Below are 18,996 nucleotides of genomic sequence, written 5' to 3'. Positions count from 1 at the left end.
TTTGTACAATTTCTTGGAATATCTCACACACAAAACCAGTCTTTTTATGTATGTTTATGTGAATGTATGTAACATTATCAAATTTTACAATTTGTCTGATGCTATTTGGGGTATTGACTACCCTCGGTGTAATAATCAAACTCATTTGGAGCATTAAATTTCAAAGAATTTCCATTTTCCTGAGATGTGGCTCAAGTCAAATGCTTCAGTTCTCATTGGCAACTGGTCATTAAATCAACTTCTAGAAAAGAGACAGCTTTGGATTTGTATTGAAGATGATACCATGTTGTAGTAAATTACCATGGGAGGGAGAAGGAAGGTTATATGGCTTAATTTCCCTGCAATGCTGACCCATTTCTGCAGGAAGAGTAGCAGCAGTCATTGCTACTTCCTTGACATAGCTGGCCCTGAGCGGATGACTGAATGGGAGCGATCAGCCTTCCAGCTTACTGAGCTGAAATTACAGAGCATCTTTTCTCTTGTGGTGCCCCACTTTTCAAACTCTTTTCCCAGGGAAACTCACCTGGCATCTACTTTGCCATCTTTTGCTAGGCGAAGCCCTTCTTATTTTGCAGGCCAATGACGTATTGCTCGCCTTGTTTGTTTTCAACTCCGTTGTTGTGTTTTGGCATTACCTTTGCAGTTGCTAGTTTTGATTGTTTTTCTGGTTGTTGGGATACAATTGCAATTCTGTTATAATGCTGGGAAAGCCTGAAGGGTGGAATATGCATTTCATATGCAATCAACAAATCAAAATGATAATTGCAGGAGCTATGTGAATTAGCAAGGTTCATTCCGGGAAAGGGATTTGAAGAATCAAGGCTTGGCTAAGTCTCGTAGAAACTCTACAGTGAAGACAAACGTCTGCTAAAGAAAAAGAAAGAAGAATGTGGAAAGGGAAATCTTCTCTCCCAGGGACTTGTGGGCCCCACTTGCAACTCCCAAAGCAATTTCAGATATACTGTCCCAAAATAGCTGGTTTTTAGGGCATAATTTTCACTAAAATCACAATCAGGATAGATGAATTAAGTGTTTGTGGGCTTAACACATCCAATTGTTAACACCCCCCCCCTTCCACCAAACCACCAGGCTGAAACATTTTGGCCCTTGTTTCTTGGTGATGTCATTGCATCACAGAATCCACCTGTTGGAACTCCTGAAGGACATGATAATTGATTAAGAGAAAGGTGGTTTATATTGCAGGCCAAAAAGGATTGCCAACCTTGTATTATTGAATGTGCTGGGCCAAAATGAGAACTTGCTCTCTCCCTGCTCCACAGAAGCATATATATTTGAGTTGAAAAACCAAAAAGCCTACAACATGGATTCCTTTTGTAATGCAGCCAGAAAGAGAATAGCATGAACCCACGAGCCAGTCCAAAGCAGTAGAATTTCTCTGCAGGATACGAGATCTAAGAATTGGCTGGGATAGGAAAGGCTGGGATAGTTTTAGGAGCTCTTCAGGTATGACTGGTGGCTACTAAATGACAATCAATCTGTCCAGCTTCATTTTTATCATCTATGAATCAAACTTTCAGAGCAAGAATGAAACACAGCTGACTCTGATCTTACCCCAGTATACAGATTATCCCTGCAATATTGGATGGGAAAGACGTCTATGTTTCCAGATCAGAGAAAATCCACTGCAGAATATGGGCGACAAAGCAGCATAATTCTCTCCATGCCCAACCCAATCCATGTTTGCAAGGATTTTTGCAAGGATGCAAAATTTTCATTTTCATTGCACAAGGATGCAATGTGCAATGTCCCGCTTGCTACACAAATCTGAATGTGTGATTGTGTTTGATCTTGAACAGCAAGTTAAATCCCAGAAAACTTATCTCAGTCATGCAACAGGAAGTACCTTCCTCAACGCGGTTCCTCTTTATTTCTCAGAGACTTGGTCATCATCGTTTGGAAAACAGACTATTCTAACTGCAGCAGAATTTTTTCCCTCTCTCCCTCAACAATGGGTCTGTTAACAATCCTTTTTCTTTCCTCTATCATCAGCATATGTGGCACTTTATAGAATAAAGCATACAAAATGACTTATCATTGCCCCAAGGACCTAAAAGTCAAAATTCATATTAAAAAAAAAAGACAAAACAGGAAGACAAGAAAAAGCAAAGGCACTAGTAATTTAGGATTAATGTAAGCCCGCATTTAGGCTTTGTTTGAGGTACGGATGCAGGCGTTCAGGTTGGAAGCATTTTCAGATAGGATTAAGATAATCAGAAGAGCTGTGCTGGATCAGAGAAGAGTCGACGTCAACCAGCATCCTGTTTCCTATACTGGCTAATCAGTTATTCACCAACAACTGGCAGTGAGTAGTGCTGGGCAGAGAAATGATCCTCCTTTTTTCACTTCCAGTTCTGATTCAATGTAATTACCAAACTCTGCTTTCAGCATTCTTTAAAGGATGGAATATTTGTATGTCCTTAACCATGATGTATTGAAAGGACATGTGTGAATGTTTGGTCTTTCCTTATACCAGTGTTTCTCAGCCTCGGCCACTTTAAGATGTGAGGACTTCAACTCCCAGAATTCCCCAGCCAGCAAGGCTGGCTGGGGAATTCTGGGAGTTGAAGTCCTCACATCTTAAAGTTGTCAAGGTTGAGAAACACTGTCTTATACAGTCCTCTCTTAGGTAGTCTGCAGCTTTGTTGGCTTCCCACACTTCAATTAAATCCTAGGGAAACATAATAAGGGAACGCCACTCTTTTTGGGTTTTTTCATAGCAGTGCTATTGGCACCGTTAATGGGGAGATGTGCTCTTGAGAAATCACTGGAAAATTTCTGCTTCCCTTGGAGAAATATGGAAAAATCAGCTACCCAGACATTTGTTGCTGAATTTTGAAAATTGTTCTTACCCATTTCTAACCATAGTACAAGCAGATTCCCAAATAGTTAGCATTCTTGTCTCAACTATGTAATTATGTCTGTATGAACCTTGTTTAAATCTCCCCAATGGTCTGCAGCCTCCCTGGCTTCTCACACATTGCTAAAAGAAGCAGTTCTGCCCTGTAAAAATTGTTGAAGGTTTTCCTTTTTTTTTTTGCTAGAAAAAATCAGAAAAATGATCTGTTCCTTTCCAGAAGGGATAATGCAGCTACACAGTTAATCTATGCATTGAAAAGTCCTAGCTAAGGAAGGAAAATGGAGGAGGGAGAGTCTGCATCTCCAGATCATCCAAGTCAAAATATCATCAGTGTTTTTCATCTGGAGAAAAAGGGCCTGGCTCGAGTATGATGCGTTGAAGACATAGGAACACTGAGGATAAATTTACCAAGTGAGAGACATGGCTATAGAGTTTCCCTCCGTGCAAGCCAGCCAACACTGAAACTGAACTTGGCATTTTACATCTGGTGACAATACTGCCTAGATCTCAAAGAATGTGTGACTCATTAATTGATCGATTGCAAAAGCCAAAAAATTCTACGTTTTTAGATCTCTGATTTGGCTGACACAGAAAAATCTGCCTTCCAGTGGAAGCCATAACTGCATCAAGTATTTACCTTGATTGTACATCTTCTGTATTACCTTATCACTTTTCTCCATTGTTAAGGAATCTTAAGAACTGTAGGTGCCAAGAATTTTATTGGAAATGCCCTACAACACTCAGCAAGTATCAGTTCCCAAGTATCCCTGAGAGTGGAAGCAACAGCCAACCAATTTAATGGTGCTATCTAATGCACGCTTGCTTGAGAATATGCTCTCTGACCCTTCCTTCTGTGCCCAGAGAGATGGAGCTAATAACCCTTTTTATATGATACAACCCTCAGATTCTCTGGCTTTCCATGAACATAATCTAGAGCACTTCCAGTAAATGTCCCTGCAGAGACCTATAACTCTCTCCCAATTGCAGCAATTAAGATCCAATTCAGGGGCTGAAAATATAGTTCAGCTTCCTCATTAATTTCCATGGTACCTTTCGGAGTTGAGCTTGCCTGGGATTCTGCAACACTTCAAATTGTCATTGCAATGCTACTTCTAATGTCTGTCCAAGGTAGCTCCCAACAGAATAAAGGGCATATTGTGAACTTTCCTTAGAGTTCTCTCAGCATCCTCTCATTCTTTCTGCTCAAGTCAGAGCAGGTAAAGGTGTGTGTGTGTGTGTGTGTGTGTGTGTGTGTTGAACCAGCTTGAGAACAGTGGAGTATATGGAATCATAGAGTTGGAAAGGGCTATTAAGACCATTGAGCCCAACCTTCTGATCAATACAGAAATTCAAATTAAAGTATCCTACACAGATAGCTCTTTAGCTTGTTCAACCCAATGCTGAATTGCTCTTACTGTTAGAAATGGTTTCGTTGTGTTTTCTAAAACATTGATTCCAAATCTGCCTTCTTGTAATATAAAAACCCATTATTTATCTGTTTACTTACATTATTGGTAAACTGGCCCAATGGAAAAGGCACTGGGCAGGGGACAGCAGAGAGCACTGATAATAAAACAGCAAAACAGTGACAAAATCAACAGTGCATAATCAAAATACTGATGTGAACCTGCCATTTGGAATGAGAGAGAACAGACTTTTCATATATAGATATTATTTCAGGTATTTGAAGAGTACTATCTTATATTCTGCCTCAGTCATCTCTTGTCAAGACATTGGCTGCTCCTTCACCCTCTTGTCAAAGGACTTAGTTTCTAATCCCTAGTTCATATTTGTTGCTCTCCTCTGAACTGGTTACAATTTCTCTAAATCCTCCTTAAAGTGTGGTGCCCAGAACTAGACACAATACTCGAAGGGAATCTGACCAAAACAGAATAAGGTGGAATTATTACTTCTCATGATTTGGAAATTATATTTCTGTTGCTGCAACCTAAAATTGCATTTACTTACTTTGTTACATCTAACTGCTGGCTCATATTCAGGGTTTTTTCTCCCCTGCAATGAACTGTTATTCCAAGATCTTTTTCACAAGCACTATTATTCAGTTAGGAATCCCCAAACCCTATTGATTGACAATCAATTTTTATTTTCTACATGAAGAACTGTGCACTTCTTAAAACTTCTTGATATTACTTTGTTTGTTTATCATATTTATATAGCCGCCCATCTCACATGAAAGTGACTTTTATCTTATTTCTAACCTATTAAGGCCATTTTGGATTTTGAATGTTAATTCTGTCTTCTAGGGCAGTGCTAACTTCAAGGGAAGGGAGTCACAAAAGTCAAGATGTTAGTAATAGGAGCCTGATCAAAGTCCCACCCCTCTTGTATATACATCAGTGTCCCCCAAACATATAAAGGGGTCGAGTTTCAATCATACTGCTGCTACCATCATTTTCACTTTTTTGATCCACACTGCAGATTCCACTATTCTGGTTATCTTAACCAATTTTGTCCCATCTGCACATTTGATAAGCATTATGTCCACCTCTTCCTCCAGGTCATTAATAAAATACATTAAAGAGTAGGGGATCCAGGACTGATCATTGTGACACCCCATTTGATACTTCTATCTGATAAGAACCATTGTTGACACTCTTTGTGATTTTCACACCAGCTACATATCTGCCTAATTGCCATGGCATCCAGCCACATTTGCTAATGTATTATGCTATGGAATATTTTGACAGATTCCTTGCTGAAGTCAAGCTATATTATGTCTACATCATTCCTACAATCTTAAGAAATTCAACTGGTCAAAAAATGAGATGAGGTTAGTTTAGCAAGATCTGTTCTTAACAAATACAGGGTGACTTCTGATAATTAGGGCTGTACAATGCTTTGGATGTGAAAGTAAAAGAGATGAATATTTATCTTTATATGGACATTTAATTTCATGTATATTCAATTTTTTTTCTATCTACCTATCCACTTTGTTCCCTTTACTTTTCAATTGTGCATCTATGCAAGAAGGATTATTTGGCTATACTGGGAAATAGCTGAATGAAGCCAGGCTACTGAGGGGTAACCTATTGGAAGGAACAAAACTTGATCAAGCTGTACTTGGCTGGGGCTAGATGTCTTCCAGTCTTTAGGAGACAATCTGGACATATCAGAATTTGCTTGACCAACTTGGAGCTGAGAAGATTCTCTGTAACTTCCAGCTTAATAAAACCCTTACTGTTGGAAAATCCCTGCGATTAGATTTAGGCTCTTCTATTGAACTCTCAGTTTGCTCCTTTGATTGCTTGTTTTCTCAACAAGCCCGAATCTGAATTCTGAACTTGCATTGGCTTTATGACCAAAATATTAACTTAATGGCTATATTGTGACTATAATCCAGATAACGAGCTGCTGTTTGGGAGGCCAGGACATAAATATGCAAAGTTTCATCCCTTTCCTTAAAAAGATGGTGGACAGCAGCTACTTCCTTCCCACTTTTATAATGGGCAGTCAAGCAAATTATAAAATTAACTCCAGAATGGGGTCAGAGGAACTCTGGAAAAATGAATATGGAAGGTACGATTATAGGTTCCTTATGCACCCATGCCATCAGCCCTGAATTATACTTAGCCAGATGGTCATTATTCCTCTTCTACTTTATCTTGGATAGCTGTTATGAGAATAAAACAGGAAGCGAGGGAAGCCCATCATTTAGGGGTCTTCTGGGCTACAGGTACTTCAAAAATGTGGCATAATGGTTAAGACACTGAACAAGGTTGAAATGTTCTGGGAAACTTGAGCCATTCATTCTCTTTCAGCTTAACCCAACCCACAGGACTGTTGTAGAAAAACTGTGGGAGGTATGCTACCTTGAGATCCTGGAAGAAATGGGGAATAGAAATCTAAATAATGATACTCTCTATCAGTGACTCCCCAACAGACATGTGCCCTATTTCCCATACTCTGGTCCTAACAACACCCATGGGGAGAGCAGTTTGGCACAGATGGAGAGAGTTTTCCTTGTCCTATTTTACTAGTGAAAATCTTTCACATGTGATGAGAAGCATGGAAGTTTCTGCAGATGAGGAAGCAACAAACTCAGCAAAAAAATCCCCTTGCAGGAAGGGCTAGGGGAGAGAAAAAGAGAAAAGGATTTTTTTTTTTAAATGGTCTAGTACATTCTAACTTATGAGTGTGTGCTACAGAATTTAATGGGTGATTAGCAGGGGTAAGGTGTTTCCTAGATTATTTTTATATTTATATATAAGTAGCTATGTGTCTCCTTGCCATATAACCAATGGCAATCTTAGTCCTGGGGACATTAAATCTGAAAGTCCTGCCTTGCTATCATTGTGATGCTCATTTAATTAAAGTGCTGTTAATTTTTAACACAGCTCTATACATTATTAGTCATGCGTGTTAGCAGTAAGATTTTTCTTTCTGAATACATGTTCCTAAGATCTGTTTTTTCCCTGTTCCAAAAGCTGATGGCACAGCAATTAGTGCAATAAAACATATTAATTAGTTCTTTTTAAAATGGAGACAAAATGCAAATGATCGCTCCAGCCCATTAATTTATATATTTTTATCCCAGTATTTCACTGTCATGAACAAGTCCGCTTTTGTCAGACCTCCAGCTAAGTTTACATCTCTGTTCAAACAAGGACACCATGTTTATTTGTTTTCCTTTAGATTTTTTTTATCCCTCCTTTATTATTTTTATAAATAACTCAAGGTGGCAACCCTACCTAACACGCCTTCCTCCTCCTATTTTCCCCACAACAACAACCCTGTGAGGTGAGTTGGGCTGAGAGAGAGTGACTGACCCAAAGTCACCCAAAGGGCTAGAACTCACAGTCTCCTGGTTTCTAGCCTGGTGCCTTAACCACTAGACCAAACTGCCTCTCTTTTATTATAAAGTATTTTATAATAAATTTAGTATTGCTTTGAGGATCAAACTATTATGAAGCATCTGCCCCCATTCTAAAACTTGAATTAGAATAGTGTGTGTGGACTTGGGTTGTAAACAACAGCACTTAGTTTAGAGCTCAAGAACAGCCCCGGTCAACAACAAATGTGCTCTACCTATCTATCTCCCTCAAAATGTACCTGGAGAAGTTGAAAGCAGCCCATTTGTTTTCTACACATCAGGGGAAGCAAAATAGAAGAGATGTGATTTTCACACCTTTTTGTGATTCCTGCCCTTTCCAAAGATTCACCCTGTGGTGAAAAGGAAACATTTAGATTTATTTTCTTGTCTTTTCTACCTAGGCCCCATCAAGAGATGCAAAATAAATCTGTCATCCATTTCTTTTAGGCTAAAACACAGGCTCGATCATAGCATGGATAATGGCAATTAATGAAGTCCACTAACACCCATTATTCTTCGCTTGAAAAGTGAGTGCATCAGGGAGCTTAGTTATTTAAAATAAAGTGTTGCTTTTACAAATTTATTAGAAAAAAGTGACTAGGTAAAGTTGGATAGTAAAATACATGAATTACAAGTACTTACGTTAGTAAAAGCTTATATGAAGCTACTAAGTTTTGATTTATATGATGTTACTTTATAAACATATAATTTACTCATATACTTTATATAAAAATGAATTGGAAATCCATGGAAATTGGGGGTGGGTGGATAAAAATCCACTGTCGTAATTTGACAGGAGGGAATAATAATGTCAGCACACATGTATAGAATACATTTAAGCTGATCTGAACATCACTGGATCCAATGCCCCTCCTTGTGGGCTTCCCAAAGACTCTAGCAGTTGACCAGTGTAGGACCTTCCTAAAGCTTTCAGAAATTCAGGCCCTGTTCCCATGATACAAAGACCTAGTTGCCCCCTTTCCTAGTCAGCAGATTCGCCATCGTGTGTTTGTAGCACATAATTGAAGATAGCTGGGATTATGTTCCAACAGCCATTTTAACCTCCCAGATGCTGCAAAAGGGACTGAGAGGTTGTCACTTGGTGCTCCATTTCCATTTCCTTTTCTTTTTCCTGAAACTGGAACAGAAAAAGAAAAAGAAAAAGAAGAAAAATCCACAGTGGGATAATCAGGATTGGCACTACTGGGAAGAGATTCAGAGGAAGAAGACTTACTTATTTCTTCTGCCATGTTACTATGGAGGATATGAAAACCTAAATAACCATAGAAAGTGCCTAGAGAAGTTTCATTTTCACAGGACCTCTTTAGGACTCTAATTTGCTCTCAGGAGAGATAAAGAGTAGTTAACCCATACAACTGACCAATGGAATTAATTTAAATAGAAGAGAATATCTGTAGCTCAGGGATAAAGTGTGGAGTTCTTGGTGCTTTCTGAGCTTGGTTGTTTGCTTGCAGGTGTTTCATTATCTAATCCAGGTAGTCCTCGAATTATGACCATTTGTTTAGTGACTGTTCAAAGTTATGATGGAGTTGAATGAAATGACTTACGACCAGTCCTCGAAGCTCCAGCCATTGCAGTGCCCCCCAGTCATGTGATTGCCATTTGCAACCTTCCCTGCCAGCTTCCCCTGGCCTTTCTTTGCTGACACACACTGTGCCCTCCTTCCCTATTGGCTTGTTCACACACACCATGCCCTCCTTTCCTGGCCTCTCTGCGCTCACACACATACATACCCCCACCAGCACCCTACTACCCTCGCCTTCCTGAGCTTGCACCGCACCACAGTGCCCACCTCCCCCAACTCTCCCCAACTCTTACACATCCTGTGCTGGGCCTCCCAGGGCCTTCCCCACCCCCCTGGGGCACTCCCACGCTCCTTACCTGGGACTCCCTCTGCTTCCCACTTAATGATCCACGCATCTTGAGGTTACAGTGACAACTGAGACTGCCTGGATTGCCATTGCTAAGCCATGCGGTCATATGACATCACACTTTATGACCACATCACTTAGTGATGACAGTCCCAGTCCCAACTGCCATCGTAACTCGAGGACTACCTGTAGGTAACATCAACTCACACTGATGTTACCTGTTGGGTAATGAAATGTCTTCAAGCAAACAGCCAAATTCAGAAAGCATCAAGAACTCCAGGGAGTTTAACCCTATGCAAACTTTCTTTATTAGAGCTAAATCTGATCCCCTTGGTTAAAAGGATGCATTAACCCTTTTTGAAGTTCCCAGGATGCATTAACATCTTCATTGTGAACAGGACCTTCTTGAAGGCTGCATTTAGAATGAATTTGAATTATGCCATGTCTTGTTCTGTTAAAACTCTAGCCAACTAATGTGTCTGGCTACAGATCCTTAGATTTCCAGTCCAATTAATTCTTTAATAGGAGAGATATGGCATTCTGTATACATAAATTGGATACCATTTCTGAACTATGGGCCTACAGCCCCTACATTTGAGAAGAGGGGAGGGGGAGGAGGAGAGTTTTTCTCCTGGGATTTTTCACAGACAGCTTCCTGTTTTTTAGGCATGGTTTCTCTCATGTAGCACATTCCCCTCAAGCATTTGCTTCTGCCTTTATCTCAGGGAACAATTGAATTTCCCAGAAGAGCTCTTCCTGGAAGTAGAAAACCAGTAACAAATTTAATGGTGTGCACTGGGATTGGCAAACATTTTTGCCCATTAGAATACTTTCCATGGACCTTGTACAGTACCTGTCAAATATTTCTAGCAGCTTCTGCTCTCTTCTTTGGCTTTGTGTTCAACTCAGCTGAATTCCCATGGCAGTCAGAACTAAATTTGCTTTTTCCTCATCTTTTTATAACGTGGATGATTTGTACATTAAAAAAAAAATCTCTACATTCTGCAAGTTTTTTCAACCATTCTCCATTATTTCAATGGGGAAGAACTGCCTTCCATTTTATTTTTCCTGCATAGGAGGAGGAAATCTGTCTGGGGTTCTGATACTTACTTTAGTTATAAGATGGCTGAAGGCGTGGGGGGCATCCTTGTCAATACACAGTCTTACACTGTACTCTTTTCTTTGTACAACTATCTTCCCAATGTTAGCATCTTGCCCATGATTATTTAAAGAATCATGAAGCAACTTCTCTCCTGACATTGATCCAGGACAGAAAGTGAGGGTAGCTGGGTTGGGGGGTGCATTATGATAGATCTGTGACAGAAAATAACAGTACTTTCCTGCATCTGAAGGTGTCTCAGGACAGGGGAGTGAGGACAGACCGATGAAAACAGCATTCCACGATCATGGAAATGACAGTCCCATCACTTTTATCCATACATAGTGAAACTGCGCACAAACTCAAAAGGAGCAGAGCTTGTGAGGGGACCCTGTGTTCCTGCCTTCATCCTTTTGCTGCCCATGCCTTCTATTCCCTTTCAGCTTGAAGGTCAGCTTAACAAAACATCACTAAAATCTACCCTAATGATATTCTCAAGGCCCTGAAATTAAAGTAGAAATATCGTGAGCCTCTTTGCAGGGGAAGAAAACATTCCGGGGCCAGATTTCAGCACTGCATTAATCTCCTTTTCCTCCAGGTCCCTCAGAGTTAGCCCCATGTCAGAGGGGAAGCTGGGAATCAAAATCTGCAGGAAGTTAGCAGAAGTGATGACGTTTTTAGTAAATTAACTGTGTCAAACTTTTCTTCTGAGCTCAGGGGTCAGAGTCTCCTGCCACAGTTGGATGGACAGCGAGGGTAGCAAGTGGCAGCAAGAGCACTGATTGTTGGGGAAACTTAATCCATGTATTTCACAGGGGAGACTTGGCTGGCCTTATAATAGAGGCCTCCCTCTGGACCCCAACACAAATCTCAGGCATTGTTCCAGAGCAGAAACTAGTAGATTATGATGGGTCTGGGGAGGGTGGGAGAAGGTGGGCTAAGAATATTGGTATTCTGTGAAAATGTCTCTTGTGCTAGAAAAGAAAACAAAGCAGAACCAAAAGGAATCACATTTTAATCTCTGTGTTTCAACTCTTTTTGTGTGGTGCTAATTGATTCTCTGAGGACCAGGAAGCTAGAAACCAATAATGTTTTGTTTTGCTTTTCCCCTGATGATCTGCAATTATTCAGAGAGTTGGTGTTTCTTTCTCCTATTGTTCCTGCTGCCCTTTGTCATCACTCAACAGCACCTCCAGCTTTTAGACTCATCTTCCACAACTAGAGCCAGTTAGTTTAGTTAGTTAAAGTTTATTACAGTCATAGACCACCATAACTAATGCCAGGTGTTGCTCTGCATCACATTGAACCTCCAGCCATCATGGGGAGTCACGCTGCTTGGATATGATGGGATTTTCAAGATATCTAAGAGGTACCAGGTTGAGAGAGTCTCATTTAGATTTGAGAGGAAGAATTCACTCCTCAGTTCTAGCTGAATTAGGACAATTTTTTCCTAAAAGTAATTCAGAAACCTGCATACATTCATTCTGCTGCAGCATTTAGTTGCTTCAGTACATTGTTGGCTTTCCTCCACCATAGGCACAATGATAAAATACTGCAAAAAAGCCATTTCAACAGGATTCCACTATCAAAAGGTATTCATGGGTGCATGCCATCTCCCTATGTACATTAAGAAGAGATATTATCATGCCAGGACTTCTTTTTTACTTAGGTTTCATCAGGATGAATAGCAGCACCTTGGGTGGCCTTATCTGGACTCAGAAGCTGAGCAGGTCATGGCTAGTTAATACTTGAATGGAGTCTGTTACAGAATATCAGGGATGGAGGCTATACTAGGAATTCTAAAAAAAATCCCGTAAAATGCCAATGGCAAACCACTTGCGTATTGTTGCCAAGAAAACTACATGGACACATATCCATGAAGTCAGTAGAAATCAAGCTGGATTAAGATGAGACGTCATTTTTTATCAAAGGGAATATGGATGCAGGTATTCTCGGGAAGATAAAATTGTTGTCAAGATGAACATGCAGGAAAAGTTTTCTTTTGAGAGGGACATAATAAAATGAGGAAATAGAAACTTTGATGAACTATACATATGCACGGCTGTTTGTGTCCAGGGATACGCAAAGCAAGGCAATCACAAATGAAGCAATGCAGGTTTCTTCGTGTGAAAATGCAGGTTCCTAATGTTCATAAATGTGCCCAGACAATTCAGCATTCATTATTCCAAAAAGAAATTTATTTGAAAATATTTTTGCTAGGTTGCCCTATTATCAGTCTCCCCTTATCCCCTTGATTGCTGCATGAATGTCTACCTGTGTATACTGCATAATGCTTATGCACAGAATATATAATCCACTTTCACCTCCTTTATCTGTCTCCCAACCTTTTGGCCCTAGAACCTAGAACCCTTTGCCAGCATTGCAAGAAGCAATCAGCCATGGAAGGGCTGATGGGTGTCTCCCACTCTGGTCTCACTTCTTGGCTTGCCTTCATCTACTTAAGCTTCTAGACCTTATGGCTCCTGCAACATAACTTAAAATTCCCTTATGTGTCTCTTCTTCAAGACCCTGTTTCATCATGCCTATAGTTCAGGTGAGGTCTCTCCAGATTTCAGTAAATTTAGCTGAAAAAGTACACACTGAAGTTTATTGATTCAGATAGCCAACATGGGTAGTTGCAAGAATGGGGAGATTTGACATAAATCCTAAAGAGAAAGCTGGTTAGTTCCCTGAATGGAAATGCTTCTATGAATGGGAGAGAACCTTGGTATTTTGTGCAGGTCCTCTTTCACCAATGCTTGTCACTAATAGCAAACTCAGGGACAAGTGCCTTGTTGGTTTGCAAGGAAAATGGAACAATCCACAAAGAACGTAATGATTCCTATATGTTTGAGAAGGCATCCAGGATGTTTAAATATCAATGGGCTTTTGCTATATAAGATCTGAGCACACTTGTTGACTTTCAGGAAGCCTAGAACATTGAAGAAACCAGTTGGAAAAGTAACAATGGCATGGGGTGGGGGTGAGGTTAGCCTGAATTAGCTGCCTTGTTAATATCGTTGATTGGCTGGAATCCCTTTATCAAGGGATTCCACTATAAAATTTGTTGTACCTTTATTCTAGATCCCTTTGAATACTAGTTTTATGTTGTGATTTGGCTTTGTCAAAGTACTTTCTTTATCTCCCTGGCACCTTCTCTCTGCAATAGCCTTTTTATCTTATGAATGAAAAAGCTTTGCGCATGAATCTGTTATGAAATGTATCCTACGGACAGAGAACTGAAGTCTGGGAAGTTACAAATCAACCACTGAGCATATCAAAAACTGAAATGCATCTGGTGAATTTTATGGGCTTAAGACAAGCTTCTTAAACGGCAGTGCTGTGACCCCCTAAAATCAATAAATTTGTGTCAAATGCACACAAATCAAATGAGTGATCTGTCCATTGATCTCAGTGATCTTTACCCACATAGGGTAGTTATGTGTTCTACTTTATAGATAATGAGTTAAAAAGGCAAATATTAAAGGATCTAATAGCAGGGGAAAACCAATTTAAGACACACATTGAAAAATATGCTTATTTTTCAGTCATGTTGGATAAAATGTTTAAATAAAAAATAAGTAATATATGAAAATATATCATCAATATGCTGAATTTGGGAAGTAAAAAAAATTGATATGACCCAAATTGAAGGATAGCATTTCAGCCTTCCCCTAAACTGGCACCCTCAAGATGTATGAAAAGGCAATTCCCATAATTGCGGGGGTGGGGGGTGGGGAGCCATATTTATTGTGAATTATGGAAGTTGTTGTCCAAAAGCAGTGCATCCAAATCAGGTAAGACTTCACTAGAGAACTGGAGTAATGGATCAGTTGAAAACAAGATTTGAAGGATCTCTTGTAAAATCTTTTCCCTTGACATTTGAAGGAGGACTTCCAGCAAAATAGCTATTTTTTTTTTCCTTAAGAAACTGGAGAAATATATAAAGTTGGTTGAATCTCACATTAGGTCTTCATCATGGTTCCATTTATAAAGACATTCATGAATATTGATAAGTTCTTAACAAAGTAAAAAACAAAAAAGAACCAAAAAAAAGAGCAAAAATAATATTCTCAGCCATTGTCTCATGCCAAATTCATTAAAGTAGGGTAATCCTCAGAATGGAGAAGGCCATCTCTTTTTCAGCAGTACAACTGCTGTCACCATGCTTGGAAATAGAGGGGTTCAAACCAGACTTTTCATGTCTAAGCACTCAAACTTCCCTGCCTGAATGAATAAAGCAGTCGGTTTCATTCTTCCCTCATTACTATTTAAAAGATTCTCTCTCTCTCTCTCTCTCTCTCTCTCTCTCTCAAGCTCATTTCATCCTGTTTTAATCTTTTGTTTTCTTCTTTCTTTGTGTTCCCAGATCTGGATGATCCAATTGTGACCGTCCACCAGAGCATAGGGGAAGCAAAAGAACAGTTTTACTACGAGAGAACTGTGTTTCTCAGGTGTGTAGCCAATTCCAACCCACCTGTTCGGTACAGTTGGAGGCGAGGGCAGGAGGTTCTTCTACAAGGATCCGACAAAGGTGTTGAAATTTATGAGCCCTTCTTTACGCAGGTAGGAATCAAGGTACAGTCATATTTTTATTATTATTTATTTTTCTTCCCCCCATGCTACTTTACCTACAGAGCAATCCTGCATATTTCCTCTTCCAACTGGCAAGAACATATGATGTCCATTACAAAAAAACTGTATTCATTATAAGGTCATTACTGGGTGGTATTGAGAAGAATTATTTTTTGTCTTTAAAAATCTCTGCAATCTGGCCACTTAATAACATCTAAAATGTAAATAACCTTCAATATTTACTCTTTTCTGAATTTTGTGATTTCTTTTGTGCTGAATGTAAGGTTTACCCCACTCGAGTGTGTATTCTGAAAATACAAATATAGGATGAAAAATACATTATATTGCGGAAAATGCTTGCATTTTTTCCCATCTGAGGAGAAGTACCCCAAAAATGAGCACCATAGAACACCTCAAAAACATGCATGTTTTTTTTTAGGAGGATCTGTGCTTACAACATAATCCTGAGTTCCACAGATTAGAAATTTCTTCCTCTACATACTGTGTAATGGCAACAGAATATAAGCACACTGTAGTTGACGTTAATTAAAATTAAAGAAAGCTCCTGTGTATACCATAAAAAGAACTGCAACCTGCATCCAATCTCACTTCTTTTTTTCCCCCTCTCTCCTCCTGGGGAAAGATCTGCTAACACCCATCTCCCAGAAATCCCAAAATATCCACAGAACGCATAGCAGAAATGCTTAAACTATTTTTGCTGAAGTAAGCAGGGAAATGGGTGCGGCTTTGCCCAGTTCCTCCCCTACTGCTTCTGCTTGCCTTCCCTGTTCTGCCCCTCTGCAGATGTGGGATTCAGGAACGTAACCATCCTCAGTCAGGGAATCAAGCAAGAAAGGTCACAACAGCCCCTCTTCAGATGTAGAGAAAGCTTTAAAAGAAAGGAAGTAGGTATGAATTGCGCCCAGGTAATCTGAGATGGTGCCCCTGCTTTCCTTTTTTTCATGGGTGGTAAGGAATGGCTTGGTGGACCACCGTTATTCATCATCTGCTGACCATCTATGCAACATTGCACGCTAGACTTAGAGATCATCAGTGTACAAGCTGTCAAGGCAGAGAACACGGTGCTTGATTCTACCTCCTTCTTTGCCAGTGAAGTTAACTCCTGGGATCAAGTCATAAGAATCTATGAAAGGAAACAAATGAGATGCTGAGTGTACAATCAGCACCCAGGCACAGAACAACTTGCAACTTTCATAGATAATTCTCAACTAATGACTTGGAAAGCCCCATCACTTTTGTCCTTTATTATACTTGACAGCTTTATATTGCTCAAAATCACTGGCAAAACCTTGCAGAGAAATAAGCAGGCTGGAATCTTAGGGCGGGGAGGGATTTGGCTCTCTTTCACACTGTTAGATTGTACTTCCCACCATCTAGAGTAAATTCATAGAAATGTCATGCTATTCTGTATTCATTGTTTCCTTTGCTGGATTAACTAGCATGACCTATAGAGCAATATCCCCCCAAAATGGAGGTAACCTGATAGGATTTAGTCACCTGTAATTATCCCAACGTAGGGAAAACTGCTTTCCACCTTATTCTGCAAAATAATTGTATAGGATAAGTAGCAACGAGAAAACAATGCACTGCCATAAATAACAGAGCCCAGTCAACCCGACAAAATATCTTACGGTGTACTGAGTCCTTGTCCCAGCATCTTGCCATCTAGATTTGTGCTGCTGCCAATGTGAACAAGATTACTAGTGAATCAGATATAGAAAATGTCCAAAAAGAAGCATTTGATTACAAGCCAGTAAAAGAAGAAGGATGCTGGGAAGAAAAAGGGATGATAGAAATGAGATAGAAAACAACTTGCATCCTTTAACCGGATCCTAGCATTTCTACATAGTATCAATGGAACTCAGAGCCAGGAAAAATTATAGAATGAGGGATGTCAGAGCCATACATTTCCTGCTTTACCTTGGCAGATCTCTGGAAAATGAAAGAAAGGTTGCTGCAGAAGACCCTGCGTAGATATTCCAGAAATCCACATGTTAAGTATCTCAGGAAAATATATATCTAGAGACTAGAATATGAGAGAAAATGGTATTACTTTTAGGCTCAGCCCATGGACATCCATCAAACATGAGACCCAAACTATTGAATATTAGACAAAGAAGACTATAAAAGGAGAACATAAGCTGAAGTCAGTTCCACTGCATGTAATGGACAGCTCAGATTTTTCCTACCTGCAGATTGTTTAGCTAGATCTGTTGAGTAAATGACTTTACCAGCTTTGATATAGGCACGCATCAGTGATTTGACTATATTGATGCTGTGCTATGGTAAAGCAATTTTTGAGATCTTTTGGTACAATTTTTGGCTCTTTTAACCTAGCAGTATAATAATGTTTCAGTAAAAAAAGAGAAAAACACTTTTTGCCTGACTTTACTGCTAAAGTGCTCACTATACACTCAATGGCAAATGGATCTTATAACATTAATTGTCAGAAAATTTAACTATTCTTATGATCAAGAGGTTACTGCTGTTCCTTTATGTGATGAGTTTCCAGATCTCTCCAAGAAAGTTACAAAATTTCTATCAATAGCGATGGCTTATAGAAATCATGTGGTGTTTTCCTTGCATTATTAACTGTTTCAAGTGTAGCTTTTATTTTCTTTTAATTTGCATCTGTAGTATTTGATATATTTTTATGATTGGTCTTGAACCATAAATAAAACTAAGTAACCAACTACCTAGCTATTTCAAAGTATTTCAACATAAATACGGTATTTAAGACCTCCAGAAACATATCTCCTGAGGGAAGATTGGTCATATGCTTAGAACATTCCAGGTTTGAGTTCATGAACTGCTCAACTAATGCTTGTCTAAATTAGACACATATAAAGGCTTCCAAGAGAAAACTGAATATAGTGAGGAAAAGAAGAGAAAAGGAAAACGTAATGGAAAAGTATCAGGAGCTCGGTGTGCATAACAGGATGCTCTCGGTGTGCATAACAGGATGCTATCCTGAAGGATATAAAGCAACTTCTTGTACAATTATTCTGTTGAACCTAACAACAGCTTTGTGTTGGGACCTCTATTCTCTAAAGACATCTGTCGCAAGCCGTGATTTCATTAAAATAATGAAAGGTGTATCACTGCAGAAGCTCCACCCCTTACATAACTGCATGCAGTACAGTACAAGTACAAAAGGAGTGGATTTTGGATTGTGGTCTCATGATACCTATTTCATCACCCCCCTCCCCCCAACACACACATACCCCTCCTCTCCAGATGCCCATATTGTTTTCATTCACAGACTTGAAAGAGAGCATTGAGAGAACTGTTTATTGGAAAACAGTTGAATCAATTGTTGAGGATAGATCAATCATGGTATTTGTTACTTGACTAATAACCTTTGTTGTTAATGCCACAGATTGTTATTTTGGCCACACATGGGAAATAGGAAACAGGAAGCTTGATGGAATGATGGAGTCAGAGAGGCTGTGGGAGAGAAACAAATGCACATACTGTAAGAGAATGATTATTGCAAAGAAAGAAAGAAAGAAAGAAAGAAAGAAAGAAAGAAAGAATATAATATCATGTGTATAGAGAGAAAAAGACAGTTGAAAAGAATGTAGTCAAAGAGAGCAAGGCATGGTTAACATTAAAAGAGGCAGACAAAATGCAAAGCAATTTTGATGAGGATGAAAATTGTTTTGGAAGTGGGTGAAAGGACTCAAACAAAGCAGTGAGT

At 39.4% G+C, this 18,996-nt stretch overlaps 1 protein-coding gene across 1 annotated transcript in view; it reads left to right on the top strand.

Moving 5' to 3' along the window:
• The window catches only part of MDGA2 (MAM domain containing glycosylphosphatidylinositol anchor 2), a 491,572-nt gene that overhangs the window by 214,635 nt on the left and 257,941 nt on the right, over positions 1 to 18,996 (top strand). The window contains exon 4 of the mRNA XM_088149614.1: positions 15,070 to 15,266. Coding sequence (XP_088005740.1) covers positions 15,070 to 15,266 — 197 coding nt within the window. The remainder of the gene's footprint in view (positions 1 to 15,069; positions 15,267 to 18,996) is intronic.

This window comes from Python bivittatus, unplaced genomic scaffold (assembly GCF_059951505.1).
Source record: "Python bivittatus isolate LINGU-HERP-01145 unplaced genomic scaffold, Pbiv_v1 ctg000580_np1212, whole genome shotgun sequence".
Classification (NCBI taxonomy): Eukaryota; Metazoa; Chordata; class Lepidosauria; order Squamata; family Pythonidae; genus Python; species Python bivittatus.
The sequence above is the reverse complement of the archived record's forward strand: the minus strand, read 5'-3'. Positions and strand labels throughout refer to the sequence as shown.